At 36.6% G+C, this 15,762-nt stretch overlaps 1 protein-coding gene across 1 annotated transcript in view; it reads left to right on the top strand.

Annotated features, from left to right (window-relative positions):
• The window catches only part of HIPK1 (homeodomain interacting protein kinase 1), a 50,116-nt gene that overhangs the window by 12,500 nt on the left and 21,854 nt on the right, over positions 1-15,762 (top strand). The window contains exons 3-4 of the mRNA XM_081222660.1: positions 6,735-6,858; positions 15,524-15,643. Of these exons, the coding sequence (XP_081078786.1) occupies positions 6,735-6,858; positions 15,524-15,643 (244 nt within the window). The remainder of the gene's footprint in view (positions 1-6,734; positions 6,859-15,523; positions 15,644-15,762) is intronic.

The raw sequence follows: 15,762 nt of genomic DNA, 5'->3' as shown, positions 1-15,762 counted from the left end.
CTAGTTATTTTAAGGAATCTGATATTTTAATGGTCGCATTAAACACAGATTGTACACTCACCCAATCATGAAGTGAAATAATAAAAAAAGATAACCCACAAAATAAGTTTTATCAAGAGATATGTCCAACATGCCAAATGGCTATAATAAATTTTGAGGAAATAGAAATTCTGAACTAAGAATTTTATATTATGTGTGAAAATAATGTAAAGACATTTTAACCTGTATAGGGCCTCAGAAAATATGCCATCTACATATTTTTGTTTTTCTAATTGTGATAAAACCTACCTAACATGAAGTTTACCATTTTAACATGTACCATTCAGTGTTGTGAAGTATCTTCATAGTGTTGTATAGCCTTCACCACTATATCCAAATTTTTTTTATCACCCAAAACAGAAACTCTGTAACCATTAAGCAGTAACTACTCCACCCTCCTACCCCCTACCCCTGTTACCTCTATTTGACTTTCTGTCTCTATGAAATTACCTATTCTAGATATTGCATATAAGTGGAATCATACAATATTTCTCCTTTTGGGTCTGACTTACTTCACTTAGCATAATGATTTCAAGGTTAATCTCTGAAATTCTGTAGCGTATATCAGAATTTCATTCCTTTTCAGGACTGAATAATACTCTATTGCATGTATATACCACATTTTATTTATCTATTCATCTGTTGATGGACACTTGGGTTGTTTCCACATTTTTGGCTATTGTGAATAATGATGTAATATGAACATTGGCATTCAAATGTTTGAGTCCCTGTTTTCAATTCTTTTGGGCATAAAACTAGAAGTAGAGTTGCTGGGTCATATGGTAATTCTTTAACTTTTTGAGGAACCACCAAACTGTTTTTCTCAGCCACTGCACGATTTTATATTCCCATCAGCAATGCATGAGGATTCCAATTTCTCCATATCCTCACCAGTACACCAACACTTGTTATTTTCTTTCTCTCTCTCTCTCTCTCTTTTTTTTTTTGATAATAGCCATCCTTATGTATGTGAAATGATATCTCATATAGTTTTGATTTGCATTTCCCTAATGATTAGTGATGGTGAGCATCATTTCATGTGCTTATTGGCCATCTGTATGTCTTCTCTGGAGAGATGTCTTAAGTCCTTTGTCCATCTTTGAATTGGTTGTCTTTTGTTGTTGCTGAGTTGTAGGAGTTCTTTATATATTCTGAGTATTAATCCCTGGTCATATACATGATTTGCAGATATTTTCTCCCATTCCATGGGGTTGCCTTTTCACTATATTGATAGTGTTGTTAGCACAAAAGTTTTAAATTTTGATGAAGTCCTATTTGTCTTTTTTGTTGTTGCTTATACTTTTGGTATATTCAAGAAATCGTTGTCAAACCAATGTCATGAAGCTTTTCCCCATGTTTTCTTCAAATAGCTTAGCTCTTATATTTAAGCTTCTGATCCGTTTTGAATTAATTTTCGTATGGTATAAAGTATGGGTCCAATTTCATTCTTTTGCATGTGGATATTCAGTTTTCCCAGCACCATTTGCTAAAAAGACTGTCCTTTCTCCATTGAATGGTCTTGACACTCTTGTCAGAATCCTTTGGCCATATATGTGAGGGTTCATTTCTGGGCTCTCCCTTCTGTTCCATTTTTCTAAATGTCTGTCTTTATGCTAGTACCATGCTTTTTTGATTACTTGTAGCTTTGTAATAAGTTTTGAAATCAGGAAGTGTGAGACCTCTAGTTTTATTTTCTTTCAAGATTGTTTGGGCTTTTTTGGAGTCTCCTGAAATTCCGTATGAGTTTTAGGATGGACTTTTCTAATTCTGAAAAAAACCTCATTGGTGTTTATAGGGATCGCACTGAGTCTGCAAATCACTTTGCGCAGTATTGACGTCTTAACAACATTGTCTTCCAATCCACCCTAATCTATTTTTATCTTTTCTTTTTATAGTTTTCTAAAACTCTATCACAGTAATACTTGATGATGAGCCTAGGGCAAGTGGAATAGCAGCTCAGGCATTCCTTCTTTATATAAATTTTATCCACAGTGGTCCTGTGCTTGTTGCATTGTTGCTTTATTAGAGTCCATTAAATCCTCACCCTCTTGTCTTTCAGAAAACCTCTCTGAAATCCTTTTGACCATTGAAGCATTTTGACTCCAGAGCCAGCCTTCCTCTTACCCTCCTTTTTACATTGCATTGTTTACATTGCTTCATCTTGCTGATAACATGGCAAAGTACTATCAGTTGACGTAAATTTTTGCCACCATGCTGCCTCTGTTGGCCATGGGCACGGCTAAATGACTCAGGCAGTAAAAATACTTTATTTCCTAGCCCACTGTAAATGTAAATGTAGACTAATTCCAAGAAAAGTTGCTGTCTTTGGGGCTTGAGTTTTAGGCACAAAGGTTTGTCATGCTTATAAGCTCAATGCTTTTCCATTCTGAACAGGCTAGCTGGCCTTAATGCTGAGATCACTTTGTTATGTATGGAAGGACAAGATCTAGATAAGGAAAACATATTTTCAGTTTATCCTAGACAAACAAACAATCCAATTTCATCTGACACTGAAACCACAGTTAACACCTGAGCCACAGATGTAGGAAGTTCGACTTTATGTAACATCTCTTATTTGGTTTGATGCCTCTGAGATGGGTGGGAAGAAACAAGAGTGTTCATGAAGATGAGCAGAGAGTGATTTGTGCTGTTAAGTGATTCCAACCTCAGCTTGCTCTGGGTTCCAGTGAAATAGAGCTTTATGACTTAGGTGGAATTTTTCAATTTAAAGGAGTTTGAAGTTGGGAAATCAAAACGCAAGGATTGCTATTTCTACCTCCTGGTTATAGCAATGAGAGCCTGTTTAGTATTTGTTCTCAAAGGATGGGATGTATCTTCAAAGAGGAGAGTCACCGTGTCCAAAGTACAATTAATGCCATTTTCCTACTAAAGGGAAGACTGCTAGTTTTGTTTTCCTTTTTCCTGTACTTTAATAGGTAATCTTTTTTACTGCCCAGTTGTTTGGATGTCAGAGCTGGAAAGGGACCTAGAAGAGTAATTAACTTATTATATAGATGAAATAGAACAAGAATTTCAGTGTATAGTTTATATTGAGGGATTGAGAAATATTGGAGGCCAAGGGGAAAGATGATATAGTAATGAAAATATTGTCAAGAATTTTGATCTGAATTCAGAGGTTAAAACAGTCTTTAGAGGTGAACCTGCTCTAAATGATGTTCAGTAAAAGAAGATAACTTAAGTCTTTTTGCTTCCTGGAGTTTACATAAGTCTAACACTTTTAGGCTCTAATGAAAGTGAAAAGTCCTCAATAGACTGAGCAGCCTTAGTTTATTTTACTTTATTTTTACTGCTTTCCTTTTTTTTCCTTTTGATACTTACCTTTTTGCATGGTAGATGTGGTAGAGTTAACTGTTTTGGTTGAGCTTTTACTTGAAATACTTAGCTGCTTTTGTTACTCCAGAAGCAGAGGAAGACCAAATGGAAAAACTGATTCCAGTCAGTCTTCAGGGTTTTTTTGTTTAGTGGGGCTTGGGAGATGGAATTAGTGTTTTTCTTAATTTCCCTTAAACTTTAAGCCTTAGAAGCCTAACAGTTATCACATCTTATGGCTACCTTTTTAAAGAAGTAAGTTATTGGGTGGCCTGGCCCCTCCCTGTGACCTGCCTTTTGGATTTTAAAATGTCTTCCTGGTATAGTGGGAATGGCAAAATCAATCTGCTGCTCTTCAGTTAATGTTTAGGAATGTTCTAAGCCCAGTTTTTATTTTGGCACAAAGCCATTTGCATTCTCCCTGCCAGCTATTTTTGGCACTGTCATGAACTTAGAAATTAATGAGTCTGCTCAGTGAAAGTAAAAATTTTGTTCCTTTTCAATTTTAGAAAGGCTTTTATGTTTCTGGGTACTCTTACCCTCTAGTTTATTAATGCTATCAAACATGCCACAGTGGTTGTATTTAATTGAACTCTGAAATTCCATCAGTAATATGGGGCTCTAGCCACCTGCGACAGGAATATCACTTTTTTGTTTTCTTTGGCTAACAGAACCACAGTTCACATCAAATAGCCCCAAAATTGATGGTATTAGTGGTTTCACCCTTAGCTGTCAAATAGTGTAAGTCCCAGCAGGCCTGGATCTTCTGCTGTTTCTGTTCAAGGATCAGGAAAGTTTTTAGACCCTATGGAGTCCTCTAATTTACCATTTTCTAGGGGCTACTTAGAAAATTACTCTGGGAGGATATTCTTATTTAGGGAAATATCTTTATACCCTCCCCACTCAGTCTTTGTCTGCCCCCCCCCCATACACACAATGCAGCAATAAGCACATACTGCTTAAGAATAAAATTTGGGGGGCTTCCCTGGTGGCACAGTGGTTAAGAATCTGCCTGCCAATGCAGGGGACACGGGTTCGAGCCCTGGTCTGGGAAGATCCCACATGCCGCGGAGCAACTAAGCCCGTGCGTCACAACTACTGAGCCTGCGCATCTGGAGCCTGCACTCCGCAACAGGAGAGGCCGCGACAGTGAGAGGCCCGCGCACCGCGATGAAGAGTGGCTGCCGCTCGCCGCAACTAGAGAAAGCTCTCGCACAGAAACGAAGACCCAACACAGCCATAAAATAAATAAATAAATAATTAATTAATTAAAAAAAAAAAAAAGAATAAAATTTGGGAAACCTAGGCACTTCATGAGGAGTCATGGCCTATTAGATGGTTCCTAATGGAGAGATCTGCTTTTCCATTTAGCTCCTGATTAATGAGGGATCTGGATCTGGAGTGTCCTTACAGATTCAAATTGTGTGACTTGTAAGAAGGAAAGGAAATCATTTGGAGATGATAAAGTGTTTCAGAGCTTAGACCTTGGATCCAGACTGCCTGGGCTCCAGCCTTGGGCAAGTTACTTAAACTGCCAGTGCCCAGTTTCTACATCTGTAAAATGGAAATAATACTTTCTTATGTAGAATCTAAGGTGCCATTGATTATAAGATGAAATATAATATTATTTATGTACCAATAAGAAAGTAAAGGCACTGCCATTAAACTAAAATATACCATCATCTGCAGGAATCTTCTAAATTTTAGAGATGTTAAAATGTGAAAAATGTGTACCTTATAATTGATGACTTAACAGTGATAATATCTACTTTCATAGGATTGTTGTAAGAATTAAGTGAACCCCACATTTATAAAGAACTTAGTGCATGGCACATACTAAGTACTATATAAGTGTCATCTATTATTATCAATATAATATTACCTATTATTAGCATCCCCCTTTTGAATCCATTTATCTCTTAATTTTAGTTACAATTTGAAAAATACCATGTATACCACCATTCCAAATAGATGAGTATAGATGGGTATGTATTTAACTTTTACTTATTTAGAGACAGTATAATGTACTCAACTTCAGAGCTAGGCTACCAGGATTCAAATTCTAGCTCTGCCACTTATTAGCTGTGTGATTTTGGGCAAATTACTTAATCTATTTGCCTCTGTTTCCTCCTCTATAAGTATAATATAGACGGGATAATAATTTTGCCTTGGATATATTCATATATAGAGAGCTCTTAGTTTATGGTATTACCATAGTTTTCTCTTTAAGGTTTCGTAGGGTTGGGTTTCTCACATGGAGTGTTAGTGGAAATGAGTATTTCTGAAAGCACACAGAGAGTTCAAAGTTTTAAAAGAATGGTGGTATAATAATAATAGTCATTGTTTTATCCAACACTTACATAATGCTAACCATGTGCCAGGCGCTGGTCAAGAGCTTTAATATTTGAACGACATCATTATCATCATCATCATTATTTTTTACTTATTTATTTTAACCTTACCACAACCTCATGTAGTAAGAGGTACTCATCTCCATTTTATGAATGAAGAACGTGAGGCTCATAGTGGGAATCAGCCGCATAGCACAGGGAGATCAGCTCAGTGCTTTGTGACCACCTAGAGGGGTGGGATAGGGAGGGTGGGAGGGAGACGCAAGAGGGAGGAGATATGGGGATATATGTATATGTATAGCTGATTCACGTTGTTATACAGCAGAAACTAGCACACCATTGTAAAGCAATTATACTCCAATAAAGTCGTTAAAAAAAAAAAAAAAGGAACCTGAGGCTCAGAAAGATTAATTGCCTACAGCTGTTAAATAATGGAATTAGGATTTGAACCACTGTGTCTCTACAGAAGGCATTTCTGTCATAAAGGGGTATTTATTGATCAGGCCATTTAATTGATTTTTCTGTAATTAAAAAGTTTCTAAGAATAAAAAGAATAAGTCCATAATCCCTTATCTGTAATTTCTAAATTCAGAAAGCTTTCAAAGCTAAAAATCTTTTTCTAAGTTTGGTATAAACTTATTTATTGGCAAGACCTGACTTGAATCAATGTAAAGCTGTTTAAAGTATTTGTCTGGCTTAGTGTGATTGCTCATATGTTTTGTTGCAGAAGTATTAATGTGTTTGATTATGGGATGCTTCCCTAAACTCCATTGGGATTATTATGAAGTATGTAGTTTATGCATGGGTAGTACCTTTCTGAAATTCAAAAAGCTGTGAATTTCAAAACACATCTGGGGCCAAGAGTTTCGAATTATGGATTTTATACCAAAGATTGTTTTCAGTTTCATTAAATCAATGTACCTTTACCTGATACTAAAACAAGACTTAATCAACATAGTTAGTTTCCCAAAATAATGTGTAATTTTTTAAATTTGCTATTTTTGTTTTTTCTAGAGCCCCTGAAATTATTCTTGGATTACCATTTTGTGAAGCTATTGATATGTGGTCATTGGGCTGTGTGATAGCTGAGCTGTTCCTGGGGTGGCCTCTTTATCCTGGTGCTTCAGAATATGATCAGGTAAGAGTGTTTATTTGGATGGCAATAGAAAGCAAGTCGTTACTGGTGAAAGATTCTAGAGGAATAGAAGTACTAGTGAAGTATTTAGATTGTAGGGAAAGAATAGTCCAATTAAAAATAATTCTTTAAAGAATAGAATTTTCTCTACCTGCTTCTTAGTCTGAAGTTATATTTACAATTCTAAACTTTAAAAAGGATTTTATTTTATATTACTTTAGATTCCTACTTTTCCAGATCTGTAATGATTTATTAGAGACTTAACTTGTCAGCCAATGTGTCTTGTGAATTAGGATATGAAAGTAGAGTAAGGATGTGAAGTTGGAGTTTTAACAGCAAACTTTGGCTCATTCAGTGCTGTTTATTCCCTTTTATACATGACACACACTGAAGTAATTACTCTTTGCATACTGAAACACATTGGACCCTAGAAGTTGTGATGTGTATTAGGTCTCTGTAACATAGGATTTGGGAGGGAAATCTTATGAGTTGAAAAGTATTGTAACAAATTATCTATGTTTCAAAACGGACAAGCTTTAGAAGATATGCTACAACTTCCTAAGAAACTGGTCCTGAGGAAAAAAAGTTTTGCCATGGAAGTAAATTGTGAATTCTCATTTTTTGTTCTTTCAAAAAAATGGTTCTAACTACTATGCTGTAAGCTCTTTGAGGGCAGAGACTGTTTGATTCTACCAGTGTATCCTCAGCTGCTGACATTGCATCTGGGACACAGTAGGTACATCAGGTTTTTTTTCGTTCTTTTGAGAAATGAATGTTTATTTTGAACCATTAAAAGAGAAAAGAGCAAAATAGTGTTTTTCCCTATTCAACCTGGAATTTTGACTCCTCAGTCCATTTTAGAGTAGATGTAACATTTACCAACTTTCAAAAATTTGACTCTGGATTTGTCTCTGAGTGAGACCTAAAAAATGAGTTGTCCTTACGATAAGTAACCAGTTACATTGAGCTTTGTAATTTTTCAGTCTTTCATCCACCTCGTGAGACATGAACCACCTTCCTTATTTTAACAACAACAACAAAGAAGTGTGAGGGAGATTAAATGATGCAAAACCACAGTTACTTGAACCAATCCATTGATTCTCCTCTTTGGGTTTTAGACTCTTGAGAATCTGAGGAAGCTATGGATCTTCTCAGAAAAATATGCTTGCAATGTTTTATATACAAAGCTAGGGAATTCGTGGAACCCCCGATTAAGAAACCTTGCTCCGAGCAATTATAGCCTCTAAAGTGCCATTCCTAGGCCAAATGTTTTGTGGTATCTCTTCAACCTTAGTAAACAGATTGCATTGTAAATATTCCTAGGAAGTGGAACCAAATAAAATAAGATTTAGAAGCTAAGGTACAATGGGGGGTTACCTTGTAAAGAAATGATATGGTAGTTTTGAGAATTTTTGCCTGGTGCGTGCACAGATGTGAAACTGGGTTGTAGGAGAAAGTTGTTTTTTCCCCATGCTTAATAATGAATAAATAGGGTGTTGCTGTTGTAGAGCAGGATTGGGAATACTTTATCTTTATGCATCTTTGCTTATACAAAAAGGTTCCTATGGCAGGATCCTTGTTCTTACAGCTGAGTTTTTTAAAAAACAACTGTATTGAGATATAATTCACATACCATATAATTCAGCCATTTAAAGTGTGCAACTCAGTGGTCTTTAGTATGTTCACAGGGTTGTGAACCATAGCCACAATCAGTTTAGAACATTTTCATGACTCTAAAATGAAACCCGGTACTTACTAGCAGTCAGTACCCATTCTTCCCTAACTACCCCACCACCACGCTGGGAGCCAGTAATCTACTTTCTCTCTGTATAGATTTGCCTATTCTAGCATAGCATATTCATCACATACAATATGTGGTCTTTTGTGCTGGGCTTCTTTCACTTAGCATGATGTTTTTCATCCATGCTGTTGCCTGTATCAGAACTTCATTACTTTTTATGGCTGATCAATGTTTCATTGTGTGTATGTATATATGTATATATGTGTGTGTGTCTGTGTGTGTGTGTTTATATCTATCTATATCTATATCTATATCTATATCTATATCTATATCTATATATGCCACGTTGTTTTATGTGCTCATCTGTTGATGGACACTTGGGGTGTTACCACCTTTTGGCTGTCGTGAATAATGGTGCTATGAATATTGGTGTACCAGGGTTTAAGTCCCTGTTTTCCGTTCCTTTGGGTATAAAGCTAGAAGTAGAATTGCTGGGTCATATGCTAATTCTATGTTTAACTTTCTGAGGAACCAACAAACTGTTTTCCACAGTGGTTATACCATTTTACATTCCTACCAACAATGTACAAGAGTTGCAGTTTCCCTACATCCTTCATCCTTGCCAATGCTGGTTATTTTCTTTCTTTTTAAAAAAAATGATAGCCATCCTTATGGATGTGTGGTGGTAGCTCATTGTGGTTTTGATTTGTATTTCTCTAATGATTAGTGATGTTGAGCATCGTTTTATGTGCTTATTGGGCATCTGTATATCTTCTTTGGGGAGGTCTATTTAAGTCCACTGCCCGTTTTTGAATTTTATTTTTGTTGTTGAGTTGTAGGAGTTCTTTCTGTATTCTTATTATTAATCCCTTATCAGATAAGTGATTTGCAGATACTCTCTCCCATTCCATGGGGTTGCCTTTTCACTCGGTTTAGAGTATTTGCACAAAAGTTTTAAATTTTGATGAAGTCCAATTTGCTTATTTTTTCTTTTGTTGCTTATACTTGTGGTATCATATCCAAGAAATCATTGCCAAATCAAGTGTCATGAAGCTTTTCTCTTATGTTTTCTTCTAAGAGTTTTATAGTTTTAGCTCTTACATTTAGGTTTTTGAGTCATTTTAAGTTAATTTTTGAATATGTTGTAAGGAAAGGGTCCAGTTTCTATCTTTTGCATGTGGGTGTTCATTATCCCAGTACTACTTGCTAAAAGACTGTTCTTTCCCCAAGAATTGTCTTGGCATCCTTGTCAAAAATCAGTTGACCAGGGCTTCCCTGGTCATGCAGTGGTTGAGAGTTCGCCTGCCAATGCAGGGGACATGGGTTCGTGCCCTGGTCCGGGTAGATCCCACATGCTGCTGAGCGTCTAGGTCCGTGAGCCATGGCTGCTGAGCCTGCGCGTCTGGAGCCTGTGCTCCGCAACAGGAGAGGCCACAACAGTGAGAGGCCCACGTACCGCAAAAAAAAAAAAGAAAAGAAAAAAGAAAAAAGAAAAAAAAATCAGTTGACCATAAGTAAGTATAATGATGTATGTCTGGATTGTCAGTTCTGTTCCATTGATCTATATCCTATATCTATACTTATGCCAGTACCACACTGTTTTGATTACTATAGTTTGGTAGTAAGTTTTTTTCTTTCTTTTTTTTTTTTCAATTGAAGTATAGTTGATTTACAATGTTGTGTTAGTTTCAGGTATACAGCAAAGTGATTCCCGTGTGTGTGTGTGTGTGTGTGTGTGTGTGTGTGTATTCTCTTTTCAGATTCTTTTCCATTATAGGTTATTATAAGATAATGAATATAGTTACCTGTAGTGTGTATCTGTTAATCCCAGACTCCTAATTTATCCCTCCCCTCCCATTCCCCTTTGGTAACCATAAGTTTGTTTTCTATGTCAGTGAGTCTATTTCTGTTTTGTAAATAAGTTCATTTGTATCATATTTTAGATTCCACATATAAGTAATATCGTATGTATTTGTCTTTCTCTGGTGGTAGTCAGTTTTCAAACCAAGACTTTATTCTTTTTCAAGATTGTTCTGGCTATTTGGGGTCCCTTGAAATTCCATATAAATTTTAGGGATTTTTCTATTTCTGCCCCAAAAAAGTTATTGATTTTTTTTAATAGGGATTGCTTGAATCTGTAGATCACTTTAGGAAGTATCACCATCTTAAAAATATTGGTTTCTGATCCATAAACATGATCAGATTTATTTCAGTTTTCTTTAGCAGTGTTTTATAATTTCCAGAGTTCAAGTTTTATACTTCTTTTGTTATTTTATTTCTAAGTATTTTTTTTGATGCTATAGTGAGTAGAATTATTGTCTTAATTTTATTTTAAAGATCCTTCTTTTTAAAATTTATTTATCTCTACAATGGGTCTTCGTTGCTGTGCATGGGCTTTCTCTAGTTGCGGCGAGCGGGGGCTACTCTTCGTTGCAGTGTGTGGGCTTCTCATTGTGGTAGCTTCTCTTGTTGTGGAGCATGAGCGCTAGGCACGCGGGCTTCAGTAATTGTGGCATGCGGGCTCAGGAGTTGTGGCTTTCAGGCTCTAGAGCGCAGGCTCAGTAGTTGTGGTGCACGGGCTTAGTTGCTCTGCGGCAGGTGGATTCTTAACCACTGTGCCACCAGGGAAATCCCTTAATTTTACTTTCAGTTGTTCTTTACTAGTGTATAGAAATGCAGTGAGTTTTGTAATCTTGTATTCTGCACCCTTGAACTCTTTTTCTGATAGTTTTCTAATTGAACTCTAGTTCTAATAGTTTTGGATTCCTTATAATTTTCTAACTACAATATCATGTCGTCTACAAATAAAGATAATTTTATATCTTCCTTTCCAATCTGGATTGCTTTTTTTCCCCTTGCCTAACTGCTTTGCATTGAACCACACTAGTACAGTGTTGGAAAGAAAATAGCAAGAGTGGATGTTCTCGTCTTGTTCGTGATTTTAGGGGGAAAGCAGTCTCTCACTATTAACTATGGTATCAGCTGTGGATTTTTTGTAAATGCGATAGCTGAGATTTTACAGCAGATGTTTGTGAGTCTTGAAGTCAAATGTGTTTACCCTCTCTAGATATTAGTTAATGGCTTCACCTTTGTTGGAAACATTTTAATTGTTTAAAATAACAAATGGGCTTCCCTGGTGGCGCAGTGGTTGAGAGTCCACCTGCCTATGCAGGGGACACGGGTTCGTGCCCCGGTCCGGGAAGATCCCACAGGCTGTGGAGCGGCTAGGCCCATGAGCCATGGCTGCTGAGCCTGTGCTCTGCAACGGGAGAGGCCACACAGTGAGAGGCCCGCGTACCGAAAAAAAAAATAAATAAATAAAATAAAATAAAATAATAAATGACAATAATACTTTCTGTTTGCATAAAGGTAGGGCCTTTGTTGTTGCTTTATTTTAAGCTATGTGAAAAGCAGTATCTGTATGATAGTTCCCATTCTACTTTTACCGTTTAACTCTTTTCATTCTATAATATTAAAAATTTTTAATGTTTTAATTTTGTAAGTGCATTATTGTAGAGAAATTAGAAAAGATGCAGTAAGCTAAGAGACAAAGATTTCAACCTTTAGTGGTTCTACCCCTCAAAGGTAACCTGTTACGTTTTGGGATATTTTATATTTATTTATATATTTAATTTGTTAATTTTCTTTATTTATTGACTACTGTCATAGGTACTCTGGTTGCTGGGGATACAGTGCTGAATAAAACATCGTCCTTGCCCCCATGGAGGCTATAGTTTGGTGGTGGGAAATAGACATTAAGTAAATAATCACACAAATAATTATATAGTACAATTGGGATAAATTCTATGAAGGGAAATGTAGTTTTGCAGTTTGTGTGTGTGTGTGTGTGTGTGAGAGAGAGAGAGAGAGCAGACATGCGCTCACACGCGCACACATGCATGTATGGACATGCATGTATCTCCTGACCATGTATGTCCTAATGCCTCTTGATTATACTCATTTTTTCCTATTGCTATTACCCTCGTCCAGGCTGTCTTCATCACTTACATGGGCTACTAGACAACCTCCCTTTTATCTATTCTGGCCTCCCTCTAGTCTTTTTTCCAGAGTGATTGTTTTTCAGAACACAAATTTGATCATGCCACTCTCATGCTCTTTAGTGGTTTCCCATGATTTAGAATTAAGGGCTAAATCCTTAATATGGCCTCTGAGCCTCTACCTGGGTTGTTCTCCTCTTCCTCTCTTCCTTTCTAGATTTGATCTTACACCATTTCTTCTTGCTTTTCTTGCACCAGCCCCACTGGCATCATTTCAGCACTGGTTAAGAATGTTTCCTTCTAGCACAGGCCCTCACATATACTGTTCTCTTAGTCTGGAATGCTTTTCTACCACCCATTCATTTTGTTTAGTCAGTCCCTACTCATTTATTAGCTAACGTGTCACTTCTTCAAGGATGTTTTCCTCACCAGTCCCCAGTCTAGGTCAGGTTCCTTTGTTATGTATTTTTAAGAAGCCTGTTTATTTTCTTCAGGATGCCAATTCAGTTTGAATTATGCATTCAGTGTCTGTTTCCCTCACTTGACTGCAAGGTCTATGAAAGCAAGAACCATGTCTATTTTAACAATCACCACTGCCTGGCTCAATAAGTACTTACTGAAAGAATGAATGAATATGTGCTACATATAGTTATGTTTCATATATAAACTTACGGACATAGAGGAATACATATACTGTGTTTCATCAAATCTAAGACACCGTTCATTGAGAGATGCACTACTTTTCTCTACCTCTAAGAAAGAATGCTTCCAATTAAACCATGATTTATCATGGCTATCAGTTTTAAGACATATCCTAATTTCAAAGATGTTAATGTGAAAAAATGTGCCTCTTATAATCAGTGAAGTGTAATTTTTTTAAGTGAGGTCATATTTAATTTGTAATATGCTTTTTCACTTAGTATATTATGAAATATCTTTCTTTACAATGTCGGTAAATATACTTTTACCCTATCATTTAAAATGTCTGCATAGTATTTCATTGTACAGATTTTATCCTGGATTTTAAATGTTTCACCCTTTTTGTATGGAAAAGAAGTTCACATTTAAAATGTTCTCATCCACATTAATTCTTTTTTCTATTTTTCCAATGCTGTATTTTGGCTTCCAGTTAGGTACCTCTCACAGATTCAGAGTAATAGCCTGCTGTTTTCTAAAATTGTCTTGTGATGGCCGGCCAGATTTGGCCTGTAGGCCATAGTTTGCTGACCTCTGCTTTACACTCTTAAAAAATTGTTGAGGACCCCAAAGAGCCCTGTTTATATAGCTTATATCTATTAATATATATTGCATTAGAAATTAAAACTGAAATTTTGGGGGAGGAGAGGTGAGAAGTAAGATTTCCTTGCTTAAAAGTTTCTAATTTCATCATTAAATATAGCCATTCTTATGTGGAGGGGGGATGGTTAAAAAATTACCTCTTGTTTTACTTTCAGTAGGTCAAAAAAGAAGCAGATTGCTTTTTTGGATAGGGAGAATTGTGAAAGCAAACAGAAATGTGAACAATAAAACTGGGAAACTTTTATTTTTATTTTTTTTAATATTTATTTTATTTGGTTGTACTGGGTCTTAGTTGCAGCAGGTGGGCTCCTTAGTTGTGGCACACAGGCTCCTTAGTTGCGGGAGGTGGGCTCCTTAGTTGTGGTATGCAAACTCTTGAGTTGTGGCATGCATGTGGGATCTAGTTCCCTGACCAGGGGTCAAACCTGAGGCCCCTGCATTGGGAGCACAGAGTATTATCCACTGTGCCATCAGGGAAGTCCCAAAACTGGGAAACATTTAAAACACAAGAATATACAGGCACATGTCTCATTAGCTATCAGAGCAATGACATCATCACACATCACCTCTGGAAATCTCTATACCCATGAGAAAGAAATGAAAAAGGTAAATAACTTCTTAGTATTATTATGAAAATAGTTTATATTTCATAGACTCCCTAAAAGGATCTTGGGGGCCCCTCAGTGTTCCCCAGACCACACTTTGAGAACTGCTGGTCTAGTTCAAAGTAGGTGTTCAATAAATATTGAATGGGGACTTCCCTGGTGGCACAGTGGTTAAGAATCGCCTGCCAATACAGGGGACATGGGTTCGACCCCTGGTCCGGGACGGTCCCACATTTCTCTAGGCCACGGAGAAACTAAGCCCGCGAGCCACAACTACTGAGCCTGCGTGCTACAGCTAGTGAAGTCTGTGCGCCTAGAGCCTGTGCTCCACAACAAGAGAAACCACCGCAATGAGAAGCCCGTGCACCGCAGCAAAGAGTAGCCCCTGCTCACCACAACTAGAGAAAGCCCATGTACAGCAATGAAGACCTAATGCAACTAAAAATAAAAATAAAAATTGAATGAGTGAACATAGTACCTGACCTTTATTGATGTGGGGATAGAGAAACTAAATTGTTTAATTTTATGGTATGAGCAATTTAGAGTGGGGACAATTGACAAGAGCTAGAGTAGCCAAGGAAGGAAGAGGTTTATGGAAATTTTTTCCTAATCTCTTAAATTTGATAATGATTCAACAAACAAACAAAACCTTGGTAATCCATGAAATAGTTTGTTGGAAACTATTCTGTCCTAGAAATCTCTTAAAGTTTTTTGAACTCTGTATCAGAAATCTACAAAAAAACAAAAAAGGTCACACAGAATTTTCAAAACTGAGTTTTCCTTGTAAATAACAGGTATAGCAACAAGGAAGTTACTGAATAAATATTTGGGAATTATCTGTGAGTGGGTTAGCATATATATTTATCTACAGATAAATTTCATTTGTATTGATCAAATAGTTAATTTCTTTGCATTACCTTTCTTTTTTTTTGACTAGAGCTAATATTTATAATATTTTAGTGTAAAAGTTTTTAATAATTTATCTTTTCACTCCAATCAATGTTTTGATGGTTTTGACATTTCAGATTCGTTACATTTCACAAACACAAGGCCTGCCAGCTGAATATCTTCTCAGTGCCGGAACAAAAACAACCAGGTTTTTCAACAGAGATCCTAATTTGGGGTACCCACTGTGGAGGCTTAAGGTCTGGCTCCCTTGCTATACTATACTATTCATTCCTGTACTCCTTAATTCCAATTTGAATTCAAAGTTTAGTTATTAAATTCTTGAGGTGGAGGGGGGCAAAGGGGGGGACAGTGGGAA

This window comes from Mesoplodon bidens (assembly GCF_964165515.1).
Source record: "Mesoplodon bidens genome assembly, chromosome: 2".
NCBI classification, from domain to species: domain Eukaryota; kingdom Metazoa; phylum Chordata; class Mammalia; order Artiodactyla; family Ziphiidae; genus Mesoplodon; species Mesoplodon bidens.
This window is presented reverse-complemented; position numbering and strand designations above follow the sequence as displayed.